This window comes from Penicillium soppii (genome assembly GCF_028829465.1).
Source record: "Penicillium soppii strain IBT 18220 chromosome Unknown utg000002l, whole genome shotgun sequence".
Classification (NCBI taxonomy): domain Eukaryota; kingdom Fungi; phylum Ascomycota; class Eurotiomycetes; order Eurotiales; family Aspergillaceae; genus Penicillium; species Penicillium soppii.
This window is the reverse complement of record NW_026643232.1, coordinates 1,841,830-1,856,189: the sequence shown is the minus strand read 5'-3', so window position 1 is coordinate 1,856,189 and position 14,360 is coordinate 1,841,830. Positions and strand designations below refer to the sequence as shown.

The following is a 14,360-nucleotide window of genomic DNA, read 5'->3' as shown; positions in this document are numbered from 1 at the left end:
TATGCCTTGCCGTTGCCACGCACTTGGGTAATTCAGGTCAGGCTCATGTTGAATAAGAGGAAGTTGCGTGATTTCTTGCGCCACGGCCGCGCAAGATCGTTCCAAACAAGGAAAGGGATGGTTAGCTGCTGTAGGTATCTCATAACGGCGGAATTTTGCACAGATTTAATTCAAATAGACACGACCAATCAAACTCATGGATCCTAATCATAATCTGTAAAATTTGTTGTGGCCCATGTGACCATGAAACGTATACATATGCAATCATGTTGGTCCCGATACACGTGTCTCTTCATCATTCATGATAAAAGAAGATCACCCCGCTCTTTCCATGCTTTTCGTCGCCTATCTCTTTGCGTCCAACTTTTAAATAGAAGCCAGCTTCCTATAACATGAAATGATGTGCACTCTTGACATCACGAAAGCAGAAGCGGGAGTCCTCAGTTTGTCGTAGGCCATGAAGGTCTCAGCGATGAAAGCAACAGGGGATATGCTAGTCAATTTATTGTACCTTCTCTTTTAGAGAGCAGTTCGAACTTTCGAGAACTCTGTGACCTACGACAAAGAGCAAGTAATACTCAACCAAAGTAACATACCCTAATTAATACAAAATAGGGATGGCAGAACCCTGAAGGCGACATTTTTCTACAAGTTGATGATGAAAATAGCAGAAGAGCTTCATCGGTCTACTACTGCCCTGACAATCCAACAAGCTTGCCCTGGCCCTATCAATATCCTTGACATTTGCATGGCACCTGGGGGCTTTCTCAAAACTACCTTGAACACAAACCCGGGATCGCACGCCCTTACTTTCAGCTTGCCCATTTCATGTGGAGGCCAGAGAATCCGCCTGCCTAAAAACCCGAGTTTTGAACAAAGGTTTCTAGATACCACTCTGCTCGCTATAGATATAGATATGGACATGGAACAGATCCCCCAAGGTCACCCTGATGCCGAGAATTTCTTGCCGCGGCAATTCAAGTCAAATCAACTATTTGAATTAGCCATCTGTGACGGCCAGGTTCTTAGAATACATGAACGCGCCGCCTATCGAGAAAGCCAGGAAGCTAGACGTTTTGTTGGGCATGTCAGGTGACATCCTACATTGGGATAGTCTCCCATGGAGTAGATAGATAGATAGATATCTCTCGCTCTCTCTCTCTCTCCTTTTCTCCTCCGTCCGTAATACAATATTCATATCTTCATATTCCATCGCCCTTGTATGATCTCCACGACGTTTCATAGTGATGCAACTATCTCTTGGTCTTCAGTTTCTCCGACCCGGAGGGACTATAATTCTCCTTCTTCACAAGCTTGAAGCGTGGGATACTGTGATACTCGTCTATGCGTTTAGTGAAATCTCCTCAGTGCAACTTTTTAAACCAAAGTCGCGTCATGCCAAGCGATCTTCCTTCTATATGGTTGCGACCGGCATCCAGAGTCAGTCCAATAAGGCCCTTCGGGCAGTTAATAGGTGGAAAAGAATTTGGCGTGTGGCTACTTTTGGCTCCGATGATGAGTATCGGAAGGAACTCCGGAAGGAAGATCTTCAAGTGGAGACGGTTATTGAGCATTTTTGCCAAGAACTTGTTGGTTTAGGTAAAGAAATTTGGAAAGTTCAGGCCAACGCACTCAAAAAAGCACAAACGCTACATTGTTTTGTGCATTTCCCAGTGAATTTTCATGGGCAATGAGCTTATCCATAGGCCATATAGACATTGGTTGTTTCCTGGTTTTACTTATTCATGGCCCTGTCAGGTCGGGTTTGACGGTCCAAACTTTCGGTAGAAAACCCTAAATGACTCAATGATATCCTGGATTGTGAAGACATCCTGCTGAATGAAACACCTGAGGTACTCAACCTGCCACCAGATAGACAGGATTTCTTCCACTGCCTGGAAGAAATATCTGGCAGTGTCTTTGTGTGTCATGACGACGCCCACGTTCACTGCTTCTTCCCGGAGTGTATCCCAGTCGTCTATCCAAGACAATACATCCTTAGGAGGTTTCATTGACGCAATGGCATGCCCTCTGCGAATGATCTCTTCTTCATAGGCAGTGGATCTCCCAAAACGTGTTTTTAGAGATTGCAAGCGTTGGTGAGAGGTGCTGGTTTGCTGCACAATTCCCTGGAAACTCTCATGGGCAATGAGCTTATCCCGGTAAGCCCTCCATTCTGGGTCATTATCCAATAGCTTTTTCACCTTCTTCACCTTCTTTTCTTGTAGGTTGATGGTGTCGCCTTCCGCAGGGGCAATAGCGCTTGTCCATGAGCCCCGTGGTCACTTGCGGCTTGCTCTCAGGCTTGCACTCGGGCCTAGCTTCTTCGTGGCCTTGCCAGCTTGAGGCACTTTTCGGAGCGGCCGATGATTTCGATGGAACAAACTCTCGGTAAGAACCCCCGAATGACTCAATGATCTCCTGGATGGTGAAGACATCATGCTGAAGGAAGCACCTCCGATATTCAACCTGCCATCAGATAGGCAGGATTTCTTTCACTGCCTGGAAGAAATATCGTGGAGATCATACAAGGGCGATGGAATATGAAGATATGAATATTGTATTGCGGACGGAGGAGAGAAGGAGAGAGAGAGAGAGAGAGAGAGCGAGAGATATCTATCTATCTACTCCATGGGAGACTATCCCAATGTGGGATGTCACCTGACATCCCCAACAAAATATCTGGCAGCGTCTTTTTGTGTCATGACGACGCCCACGTTCACTACTTCTTCTCGGAGTACATCCCAGTCGTCTATCCAAGACAACACGTCATTAAGAGGTCTCGTTGACGCTTTGGCATGCTATCTGCGAATGATTTTTCTTCATAGGCAGTGGACTTTCCAAAATGTGTCTTCAGAGACTGCAGGCGTTGGTGAGGGGTTCTCATTTGCTGCACAGTTCCATGGAATTTCTCATCGAGGTGAGTGAGAATCCATTCTTGAACTTCAGCTATCCCTCGCTCCTGTTCCTCCCATTGGGCCATGCGGAATTTACATAGATCAAAATGATCTCTCCATAATTCTATCCTCGTCTCATCCCTACGGTTTTCAGGGTAGGGCTCAACTTCTGGTTCTTCCATTCTCTGAGGCAGGCCGAACTCCGGTGTGGCTGGGTTGCAAAATTGCCAGACTCTCCGCGTGGTAGCGAATTGCTTGCAAAGGTCAATCCACCTGTTCCATTGAGCGGAATCTCGAAGTATATCGCCTTTAAGGGCTGAAATCATCTCCATTGTGGATGCATCCATAATCTCAGATGTATCTACATAGGGTGTAGGGGTATCGGCTCGGAGGAATTAGCAATCGGGTGCTGAAACGGATTCGATGCGTGTATCGTTCGTGTATCGCGAGAAGCGACGACAGCGACGGCGAGGTCCAGGATGGTCCTCAGGTGACTTCTTGCGACATGTCTGACGAATTAAACGTTGCGAATCGAGCACATACTGTAACTGTTGGATAGCTATCCTGGCCTGGCCAATAAGAATGTGCGAAACACTCTGTGTTTTATTATCTGTTGGGGATGTCAGGTGACATCCCACATAGGGATAGTCTCCGATGGATGAGTAGATAGATAGATCTCTCTCGCTCTCTCGCTCTCTCCTTCTCTCCTCCGTCCGCAATAAAATATTCACATCTTCATGTTCGATTGCCCTTGTATGATCTCCATGAGGTTATCAGCCTCTCTCTCTTTTCGATTCCTCTGAATCTCTGCTAGCCTGGACAACTAGCATCACATATCAAAAGAACCATATCAATTTCTTGATCCCACACCCACCGTCATCATGGCTGGACCCTCTGGGGAGGTCCCAATCACTGACACTGTCAACCTCGCCGATGTGGAGGAGAATCAGGCAACCAACTTGCCCGATATCACTAAAGTATCAAAGAGCTCTCTTCTACAGTAATTCCGAGCTAAATTCCAAATTTCAAAAGCATTAAATGGGCACAATAGGGAAACATCAACTAGGGAGAGCAGCCTTTTCAATTGGCCTCAATTCAAACCATATGGTTTAGATATAACATAGATCAAACCCCATTGTCGTCTGCACAGGAAAATACCGAACCAATCTCCCCACTTTTGTGGGCATTGGAAATAGACTGAATAACCCCATATGTTCGTCCAACAGTCATGAACACCCCAAGTAGATGTATCAGCCCATAAAGTACAGATTCAATGGAAGAAATAACTTGCGTCTAGCACATAACGAATATGTTGAGGCGGAAAATTTCAGGTTCGCAGGATGAAGAAACATCTTTCTATTGAATTAGATGTCGTTAACGCCACCTGAAAGACATGATTGGAAACTCAATTCTGGACCGCAATAGGCCTGGGAATTGAATGAATTGACTGGGCCTAGCTTCAACCATCCATCTCAGGTGCCGCCATGGTCCATGCGGAGACAATGGGTGCCGCAGATTTTTTTGTGCTCCACGTTGGTCATGTACTTCTTGATGGCGCCGGCAATGGTGTCATGTTGTGCTGTAGTATCGCAGTTCCGGCCGGTGGAATGGTATGTCCACTTGAGGTTCTGATAGGTGCCACTCATGGAATTGCAGCTTCCTTAATCGGAGAGCTCCTTGATCGTGTTTGCCAGTGACTTGGACATTGCAATCACAAAATCGGTGATTACCGCACAGGCCGCGGTCACGGTAATAATACGCTCGCAGACATTGATGGGAGTTCGCTCCACAAGAGCATTATTGGTGTCCCTTGTACTAAGAGTGGTATTCAAAGCGGCGCTCTCATTCAGAGACATTTGGAGCCACTTGTCTAGCAGCGACAGCTCTTGGGTAGATAATGGCAAGGTAGAGGCCAGCGACAAAGTTGAAAGCCAGCAAAGTGCTGTGATCAGTGCACTCTTCGGAAATAACATTGCGCTGGAGGCCGTTGAAGATAATCAGACCGGACAGGCAACAGAAACGGGCTATGTCGAGTATGCGATCAACTAAACCGGGCATTGCTTGGAGCAAAGTTTTGCAAAACACAGGAGAAAACTGGAAATCTCTGTCGGTTTTATACTTAGGGGTTCGAATGTTTAGACTCGAGGGGGGAGCGTGAATAGATAGAAAGAATAGCGTCCGGTGAGTCTATCAGGATGCTACCCTAAACTTGCTGGATTTTTGTCAAGCTGGGTTGGATAAAAGTACGGAGTAATCTTATGTGCGTCCCATTTAGAGTGGAGCATGTCTCACTTTCGTCCATAGTAGGGTTAAGTCCTCGGAGTACAAGGGTTCATGACCGGGGGCCGGCCCGCTCAATGATCCACGCCAAGGCCTGGCGTGTCCTGATATCGAGTTTGTTTTGGCTGTATATACACGACCTTCCCCATATCCGTCATTATCTGTTGGGGATGTCAGGTGACATCCCACATAGGGATAGTCTCCGATGGATGAGTAGATAGATAGATCTCTCTCGTTCTCTCTCTCTTTCTCCTTCTCTCCTCCGTCCGCAATACAATATTCACATCTTCATATTCTATTGCCCTTGTATGATCTCCATGATTATCACTGATTTTGGCAATATGTAGGGATTTAAACATGACTAAAGAATCACAAACAAATATTGGATACCCTCTGGAAAATCACCTGACATTCACTTGAGTCTCTTGTAATACTTTAAGGATCAGATGGTTTCCATTGGATGCCCAAGGCACCGAGTATATAGTAATCACTAATTACATAGTAATTAATGCCAAGACATCACTTATTAGAAAACCCAGTATTACTTATAGGAAGTAGTGCCTGAGGCATCAGCATGCCTCCGGCCCACTTCCTGCCTCAGGATCTGCTGACATAGCAGAACCTGGAAACCGTAGGGGATCACACTCTACAAAGTACAACACAGGGTTCCTTTTTTACCGGGTGGGTTTATTCGTACCCAGCGCTAAGCCCTATTAGGTCATCATATGAGAGCCAGATGTACCCTGGGTTTTTTTGAATGGTATTCCTGCGTTCCTGCTTCTGAGTAATCCCTATAGTAATGAGGGTTTAGCGCTGGGTACAAATAAACGCACCCTTTTCACCCGGTCAAATTGAATGACCATCCAGATGGACAACAGTGGTAAATGTCCACTTCGGGTTCCTGGATTCAATGACATTCCTGTGAATTATGAGCTAGACGTCAATGAGCGGTTCGCCCATTGGCCTCCCGGCACTCAAGGGATGAGGGTCACGTCCCGCGCCTCACGAAGCCCGAAATCTTGCTCCTTCGTCTCATGGAGCATGTGACCGATAAACCAAAATGGGAACAGGATATACTCGATGAAATCGTGGTCAACGAATGGTATACCGAAGCTGAATCCGACTCAAGACTGGGAAGCGATTTGAGGTTTGAATGGGACATCGACTTCGATATGGACCTAATTTCGGTAATCACCTGGACCTGGTTCATTCAGGAGCTTCATGATAAGGCTCTTCATTACAGTAAGAAATGCTATGTCCTCACGTTAAATGCTGATTCTGGTGTCTGTAAATCAGATCTACTAGTTGCAAGCGACTTACAGCAATCGTTGCAAGAATCGCTTGCTCATTTGTTGAGCCACCCTTGAAAACCGTCTATGAAAGAAAGGAATTCAAGTACCACCCTTGAACTGGTTGATCCGTCACTTTTCATGCTCGCCTGCGGCCAGACTGCTGTTTTGACTCAAGGAGGCCAGGCCCGCATGAGCGAAAAATGCATCTCATTCCCGACGACTGACCTCAACGTCCACATCCCAACCACCCCAGAACTCTATCCTACAACCACAGGCTCATCGCTTTGGTCGGACAAATTTCAGTGGTTGCCATGCGAGGTGAAGTTCTCCGAGGACGAGGGTAAAGAATTGCGGATTACATCCTGCATCAACAACCTACACCCAAAATATACTCAAGCCTACGCGTCAATTGAAACGCTCATCAGCTTGAGCCTAGAGCCCTGGAATGATGTTTTGAAGAAGGGAACAACAAGTCGATACCCACTACGCATTAAAACATTCGGATTCGAAGCTATTGAGCCCGATGAAATATGGGGCCCATGTGAACCCTATGTCTGGAAAAATAAGCTTCCTGGCAGAATCTGCACACAAGAGGCATGGGATGATTATTATGTTAAGGCAAAAGAGTATCTCACATTGCCAAAAATTGACCCGAAATACCGTATCCAGCACCAGGACCCGTGGGGTCCACAGGATGAGCCAGAAGATATACTTGGCTCAATTGCTCCTAGTATGTACGAATCATGGGAATCAGAGGACCTTTGGGAAAAACGAATAGGATGGAAGTGGGAAAGACTACATACATTCAAGTACCCAGAGGCCGGGGCTTCTTACTCTTACGAGGATTGGAAGAGAGGTAAAACAGCCAAGCCGTTCATCGACAGGAGCAAAGACCGCGGTGATTCTCCGCATGCCGATAATGTGTGCCAATCGATCTCGCTACAAGATGATTTCCGTGAGCAGGGACTTCAAATTATTGTTCGCGTATCCACTATCGATCTTACGCCAGAAAACACGTCATATCAAGAAGATGATGATTTCCACGTGGACGGTCTACTAAATGAGCATATCGTCGGTGTGGCGAGATACTACTACGACGTTGAAAATTTCACCGATGCACGTATTTCCTTCCAACAAGAGGACGACCTTAACCCATTTGAGTTCAGACTGGGTGTTGATGCCATGAACAAGATATTTGGACTCCCGCACTTCGAACTAGGGCAGCCTAATCCACGAAAGCTTCAAACGCTTGGCTCGGTGAGAACAAACCAGGGTCGATTCCTCGCCTGGTCCAATAGCCTTCCTTACAAAACCAGGCCATTCACACTAGAAGACAACAGTCGACCTGGTCACCAACGATTCATTTCCCTTTACCTGGTTGACCCTCATTACCGCATCTGCTCCACCCAGAATGTACCCGCTCAGCAGCATGAAGAGTGGTGAGATGCGGTTCTTGGTGAAGCGGCGTTCTCTAAAAGGTTGCCTCAAGATGTTGCAGACACGATACTGGATCAGACGGGAGATTGGCCGATCGGTTCGGCCGGGGCACAGAGATGGAAACAAGACCCGGAAGTGGAGCAACAGCGCGCTAGAGAAGTTCAATCTTCCGAGGTGGACTTCCACAGCTTTTGGCCACCTATTGATCACATGGAGGCACATATTGTAGTTAGCCCTTCAGGGAAGCGGACAATTTTCGCGGGCTGTAAATTCTGTGTCTAGCAAAGGTTCAATTTGTGTTACGAGCCAAGTCTTGATGGAAAAGAGTGCATTCAACTAGAATACTAAACATGGAGAAAGAAGGAAGAAAGAAAGAAACAACACGCTGAAACAACCAAGGTGAAGATAAAGATGCCTGAGGCATCCAATCAAACAATGCAAACTACGTTCCGAAGAAGAGCGGTGAAACACAGCAGAGCCGGTTCAGGATCGTTGATCCTGAATTCTTCGTGACAATTTGGCCATCAGCAGCTTGAGCTCACTATCTCATGGAGATTATATAACGGGCAATAAAATATGAAGAATGAAATACTGAATTGTGGATGGAGGAGAGAAGAGAGAGAAGAGAGATGGAGGAAGCTGTCTGCTATCTACCACCGTGCATGGAGACTATCCCCAAAGGGGAAGAAGGCACTTGACGCCCTAAAATAAACGCTATACTAACGTAGCTTCTCTGATCTATAATTAAATTGTTAGCTGAAGTCGTATATTCTAAGGTTTCGCTTACTCGCTCGAGGTAACAAATAGAACAATTGCAGAAGTGCTTGCACTGCTAGGAATATTAGATGCCTTCTGGGTGCTAGGGGTATCAAAGTAGCCCCAGTTTCATCGTCAGTATAGTCGTCACTAGATTTATAGAAATCAACATCAGGAGATCTCTTCATTGCCTGGTTAACGGGATCCTAAATCTCGTAAACTTAACTGCTATTCATCTGATAGCTAAGGAGGTAGCTTTTCTAGGCACGGAGAGCGGCCTTCCGGGATTGCACTCGCTTATTTTTTAGAAATACATACATAGGCAGTGGATCATTAAGTAGACAATAATATCTATCGATCTTGTTAATGTGACCACCGTAATGTTCGGTGGTGTCGTTTGGTTCTTTGATGTATAGCGGAGTGAGCTTAATTGTGAACCTGAAATTCTTTCCTTATATAATGAAGCATATAAACTCGGTGCTATATTCAATCCAGTGAGTGTTGAAGACAAAGGGGGCGTAACACGAAGGTTGCTTATTTGATCCATTCCTCGATTTTATCAGCGGGTTCGCATGAAGATATTGGCTGGTCTCTTGCGAGAACTGAATTCATCATCGACAAAATACTCAATGTCAACACCTTCGGGCTTGAAACCCATTCGCGAATAAACAGTCCGCCCCATGATGGACGCTTCGGTGATGGCTTCCAAATTTCCACGGCGACGAGCTTCAGCGAGACCCCATTTTACGAGCTCTTTCGCGATGCCTTTCCTCTGATGCATTGGATCAACAGCACACAGGTCCAAAACGAATACCGCTGGTGGGAGTTCCGTGATCTTCTTCTCGATGACCTCCCTGCGGCGCTTCTGCAGAGATGAAATGGCCTGGCAAAGATAACGTTGTTCCGGTTCGTTTCCGGGATATATATCTCCAAGATTCATTGCAGCTTCAAGATCATACAATGGGGGGTCACCATGGCCCTCAACACTGGAAGCCTGGACCCAAATGGCTAAACCAACAATAGATCGTTTACTTGCGCCCCCTGGGCCCAGTAGCGTAGCTTTCAGAAACAAGGTGTTCGGGTTTCCCCTGTAATCAAATGTTGTGTGGCGCCATCGATCAGCCATGCGGGATGCCCCACGCTCCCTTCCTTCTGGGCTATCCCAACCTGGGTTCATGGCTATCCAGATACCATCCTCGGCCTGGCGACCAAATGCTTCGGACACACAATCAAAGGCCTGAATAAAATCGTCCACATCATTTATCAGTTCGATTATTAATTCGCCATCCTCGCTCTGTTTTTGGAGAGACATGGCTTTGTTCTTGATTGCTCTTGGAAATGTGTCAAAGCATCTGACGTGTGTCGATGCATAGTGGGGGAAAGGAAAATGGGGGAGGGATAAATTTGAACACTTGTCCTTTTTTGGAAAAGACTTTGCCAAGAGGCTAGCCACAATACAGCGGCCACAAGACTCTCACCAAGTGGCTAATATACTATAATACATGGGTCTACTTCATAGGGCTCAGTTGTTAGGCATTTCTTAATGTTTTTAGTTTGAGAGTTTGAATTTGACTACATGGCCAGGCGCACATGTCATATTCCCGGCAAACAATAGGTTGACGGCCGATTTCCTGTTTAGTGAGAAGCTTGCAATAAGCAAAATCTCAGCTTGAGCGATGAAGTGCATATTTGATCCCAGATGTCCTGGGGGATCAAGTACTCACTCGAACTATTACAGGGCCAAAATTGCACAAAGTCCATTCATTTGCTCTAGTTGTTCAGTCGGTTCTACTGACTTTTAATGTGACCTGCACATAGACTGAAAGTTGTCATTGGTTCTACTTATTTCAAACCTCACTCTTTGTTCGCTTCGTGCTAATTGCCTTCCGCCCCCTCTGCGTGACACATTTTCTCACAGTAATAAGTCATCTGACGACCTTGTTAGTTTTTACTGCAATCAACGAAAAAAGAGGTACTAACCTCGTCACCACCGATATGCCATCCAGCAGAATTACAGTAGTTGCCGTCCTAATTCAAGTAAGCTATGTCTCTGAACCTTGCACAAAGATCAAGCAAATGACTTACAAAGGTACAATCGGGACATTGGTCCCATTGTTTGTCACCCGTATTGCGCTGTTTATAAAGGTCACAGGCACATTTTGTCTCGTCCGGTAGAATCTCATACTGCTTTGCCCATGAGTTGCTGGGGCTGAAAGGGGTGCCACCGATCGCCGAATATTTTCTATTGGAGACGCAAACTGCAACATTGTGCAGATCAGCCAGGACACTAAGTGAACAGATGATAGCATGTCAGAAACTTTTTTAAATTGTTTTCGCTGAGAGGTGGACAAAGCTACATACCTTCCAGCCAAAGCGACTAGCAAAGAGGCCCGAGTAAGCAACATGATCGAGTGTTCTTTCCAAAAATAATCCTAGGAAACGAAGTCGTGGTATAATGACTGGAACGAAATTCTATAGTCGATGGGAGGGTATTTAAGGCGAAATTCTGTGCAGTTCGGTAGATTTGATGGCTATCAAATTCAGGCAACATGTGATACCAAGACTTGAATCGCTTTTAAATTTACTTTGATAGCGATCCTGTCACTTCTCTTTCTCTTTCAGTGCTTCAATAAGTTTGAGTTTGTCTCATCCTACATTGTCTCAAATTTAACCTTGGCACTAACGGCTTCCTCTTTAGGTGTTGAGCCCCGTAGATCAGGGAAAACCTCGGGGAATACCTGCATAATCGCCATGCCACAGGTTTGGCGAAACCTCGGGGGATGATGCAGGCCCATCGATGAACAATCTACATAAATTCATCTGGGGGCCAAAATCATAATAATGTGTCAGATTCATTTCCGTGTCAACCCTGATGGGGCATCCGATCTGCAGATAAGAACGCTCACTAGCGCATTCCTGGGAGATGCATCTATTTAACTTTAGCCAAGATGAAGATCATTGCGCCCTCTGCATTTGGTCTTGATTTTATTGGGTATAAACTCAGGGGCCTACAATGCAATTGGCATCTGTTAGGCCATATGACATAGGACAGTGATTTTTGAAGAGATTCCAGTTTCAAGTTCCGGCTCTATTTATTATTTTTTTTCCTGCGTTTTGCTCCAGACGCCGACGGATGAATAGTCAACTGCGGGATTTTGCCAAGTTCCTTGTATTGAAATCCGAAGGCATGAACATCCTGCCTACAAACAGCAGTCTGTCTCATTTAAGTGATCCACAGCCGTGACTAAGAGTTAACTGAAGATAAACAATCTTTGCAGGTTGCCGGATTCATACCGTACCTTGGTTCCATTTAGGGGGATCTATTTAAACACGCAGAAGTTCCATAAGACTGATATTGTTGCAAAGTATTCGCTTCGTTCATCGCCTAAAATCGACTCTTTTCTTCCAACAATGCTTGTCAACCAAATTTTATACATAGCTTTGGTCACTGCTGCAACTGCTGCCCCAGTCATTGACCAAAGCCTCAATAGCACCCAGTGGACTCCAGACCATGTGCTCCAACCCGGAGAAGTCATTATTTTTGGAAATGGCCGTAGTAAGTGTTCTAGGCAGAGGGCAGACTCTGGAAACAAAGCTAAACAAGCTCTTTAGTGGAGGTTGTTCATGAGGACATCTATCATGGCCTGCTATCTTTGCAGGAGCTCCCCCTCCACGCATCCGAAATCGACAATGCTTCTCCGGACTACCACCCTGCCAAACACAACACTTCTGGAATTTATCACCGTGATTCATGCGACTTGACTACTGCATTAATTACTGATAAAACTCAAACCTTCGTTGACTGGGATGTCCAAATGTCTCCCGTTGTGATCGGCACTGGAAATGGCATTGATGTGTCTGTCAGCTCCGGATACAGCGTGAGCAATGGTATAACCGTCAGTGCTGGTCTGGACTTGAGTCTCATCAAGGAAAAGTTGGGTGCTTCTGCGGGTATTGACTACTCCCGCACATGGACCACACAGACTGTTGTGACTGTAAAGGCAACAGTTCCAAATGGTTACTCTGGCGTTATGATAACGAAGCCCATCAAGACGCGCAAAACTGGTCGGGTTTTGAAAGGCTGCCTCGGCTCACAAACACAAGCGGGTACATTTTCTGCTGATTCATACGAAGATGGGTCATATTCGGGAGTCAAATGGGTCTCCGGTGCAATCACTTTGTGCTCGAAGAAAGAGTTTCCTCTCTCTCGTTGTTCAGGGAGTGGAAACTTTATTTGAAGGCACAATGACTGGAAAAGACTCTCGATGATTCATTTTCTGTTGTTGAAATCAAGCGAGAAGCCATCACTAATCTTGGCATTTTGGCTAAATAAGAAGCGACGTTGGGTTCTGGATTTGTTGTCTATGTGCCAAGTTGAAACATGTCCTTCATGGAACATTTGTATTTTGAGAGGTTGCAATAAATTTTTGTACAAGACTAAAACGATAGTCGATGCACATCAGTTTGTAAAGCTCCCATCTAATGCCAAGTAGAAGGTGAAGAAGAAGGGGTAATGAGTTTTTGATAGAAACAAAAATAAGGGACCAAAAAGACGCAGGGTTCAACGAATGATATCAGGTAGTGCATTTTGTGGCGTTCTCAACAAACTTGGTAATTATGCTAGTCGCGGTAGATGTAGTTGCCACCGACCTTTTCTTGGTTGTTGTCTCTTGAGATGCAACTGTCACAGACTTTAAACAGTTCCTAACGACGAGGTCCTATAGCTATAGAAGCCATCAAAACCTATTAGACTAATGTTAAGCTTATATCCTTTGTCTAAAGGTCACCCGTCGTTTGGGCTGAACGCGTAAGGGAATCGAAGAACCATGTCCAAGGAGCAAGGAAATGGTTCTAAACCGCGAAAAGGCCATAAAGAGAATATGTTTGCGTGAAACTCGCCTGCCACTAATAAAAGGCCGGTATACTAAGCGTTATAGCTGTTTCAGGAAGGCGGTAGTGGAAGGGGTTTCAAATTGGAATGCCTCTCTTGAACCTTTTGCGGGCCTATAACAAGGCTCACGGAAGGTGGGGCCGTCTGTGATAGAAGTCTTGGAACAGCTTCCGTCTTGTGTATATCACTGACATAAGCAGATCCTCTCAAGAGGAATTTAGTCCTGAATACACCCTCTAATATTGAAAGAGAGGCTGAATCTAGTCCCCAATAAGGGATTCAACTTTGATTGATCCGACCGGAAAAACCTTAGGGGGTCTAGAAAAATATTTATATAATTTGTAGACCCCCTCTGCCTCTGACTTGGCAGGGACCACAGATTACATAAGCTTTTTTCTGTGGACCCTCTGAAGTTTTCTGTCGGTATGCTCACTCGCCCTGGCCAATAAGAATGTATGAATGCTCTGTCTTTTATTACCCCTGGTTCTGGCAATTTATAGGGGGATCTAACATGACTAAGTAATTACAAATAATAGTGGATCCTTGCTGGCAATTCACCGACATTTTCTGTGGTCCCGTTCTGTGGTCCCGCTCAGCTGGAACCCGATTAGACAGTTTACTTGAACACACTCAATGTATGTCACAGAACCTACTATTGGTCCTTTCGCATACCAGCGCGTACAGTATTCTCTGGGAATCGACAGGGGGCTCTAATTACATAAGGCATACGGAGCAATATATCCTCCGGTTTTATACAGCATGGTATCGATAGGTTTGACACGATGCTTTCGCCCGCGGGTGCTAAGC

The 14,360-nt window shown here is 45.6% G+C and overlaps 6 protein-coding genes across 6 annotated transcripts; 3 read left to right on the top strand and 3 right to left on the bottom strand.

Annotated features, from left to right (window-relative positions):
* Positions 1-400: 400 nt before the first annotated feature.
* On the top strand, positions 401-1,589 carry N7529_002038 (uncharacterized protein; the record flags this gene model as incomplete). The annotated part of the gene is given in 4 exon segments (XM_057237569.1): positions 401-443; positions 455-587; positions 616-1,021; positions 1,314-1,589. Coding segments are annotated over 4 exon segments (858 nt in total), but the record flags the coding sequence as incomplete, so codon positions are not given.
* A 2,969-nt stretch (positions 1,590-4,558) lies between these two features.
* N7529_002037 (uncharacterized protein) lies at positions 4,559-4,870 on the bottom strand (the record flags this gene model as incomplete). Its single annotated transcript, XM_057237568.1, has 1 exon — positions 4,559-4,870. The coding sequence occupies one exon, from the start codon at positions 4,868-4,870 to the stop codon at positions 4,559-4,561; it is 312 nt and encodes a 103-aa protein (XP_057102255.1).
* A 1,683-nt stretch (positions 4,871-6,553) lies between these two features.
* On the top strand, positions 6,554-7,912 carry N7529_002036 (uncharacterized protein; the record flags this gene model as incomplete). The annotated part of the gene is made up of 1 exon (XM_057237567.1): positions 6,554-7,912. The coding sequence occupies one exon, from the start codon at positions 6,554-6,556 to the stop codon at positions 7,910-7,912; it is 1,359 nt and encodes a 452-aa protein (XP_057102254.1).
* A 1,309-nt stretch (positions 7,913-9,221) lies between these two features.
* N7529_002035 (GNAT family N-acetyltransferase) lies at positions 9,222-9,974 on the bottom strand (the record flags this gene model as incomplete). The annotated part of the gene is made up of 1 exon (XM_057237566.1): positions 9,222-9,974. The coding sequence occupies one exon, from the start codon at positions 9,972-9,974 to the stop codon at positions 9,222-9,224; it is 753 nt and encodes a 250-aa protein (XP_057102253.1).
* Positions 9,975-10,509: 535 nt separating this feature from the next.
* N7529_002034 (uncharacterized protein) lies at positions 10,510-11,067 on the bottom strand (the record flags this gene model as incomplete). Its single annotated transcript, XM_057237565.1, has 4 exons — positions 10,510-10,557; positions 10,643-10,690; positions 10,748-10,949; positions 11,024-11,067. 4 exons carry the CDS (start codon positions 11,065-11,067, stop codon positions 10,510-10,512), a joined length of 342 nt encoding a protein of 113 aa, XP_057102252.1.
* A 1,006-nt stretch (positions 11,068-12,073) lies between these two features.
* On the top strand, positions 12,074-12,900 carry N7529_002033 (uncharacterized protein; the record flags this gene model as incomplete). Its single annotated transcript, XM_057237564.1, has 2 exons — positions 12,074-12,218; positions 12,275-12,900. The coding sequence occupies 2 exons, from the start codon at positions 12,074-12,076 to the stop codon at positions 12,898-12,900; spliced, it is 771 nt and encodes a 256-aa protein (XP_057102251.1).
* Between the last annotated feature and the right edge of the window lie 1,460 nt (positions 12,901-14,360).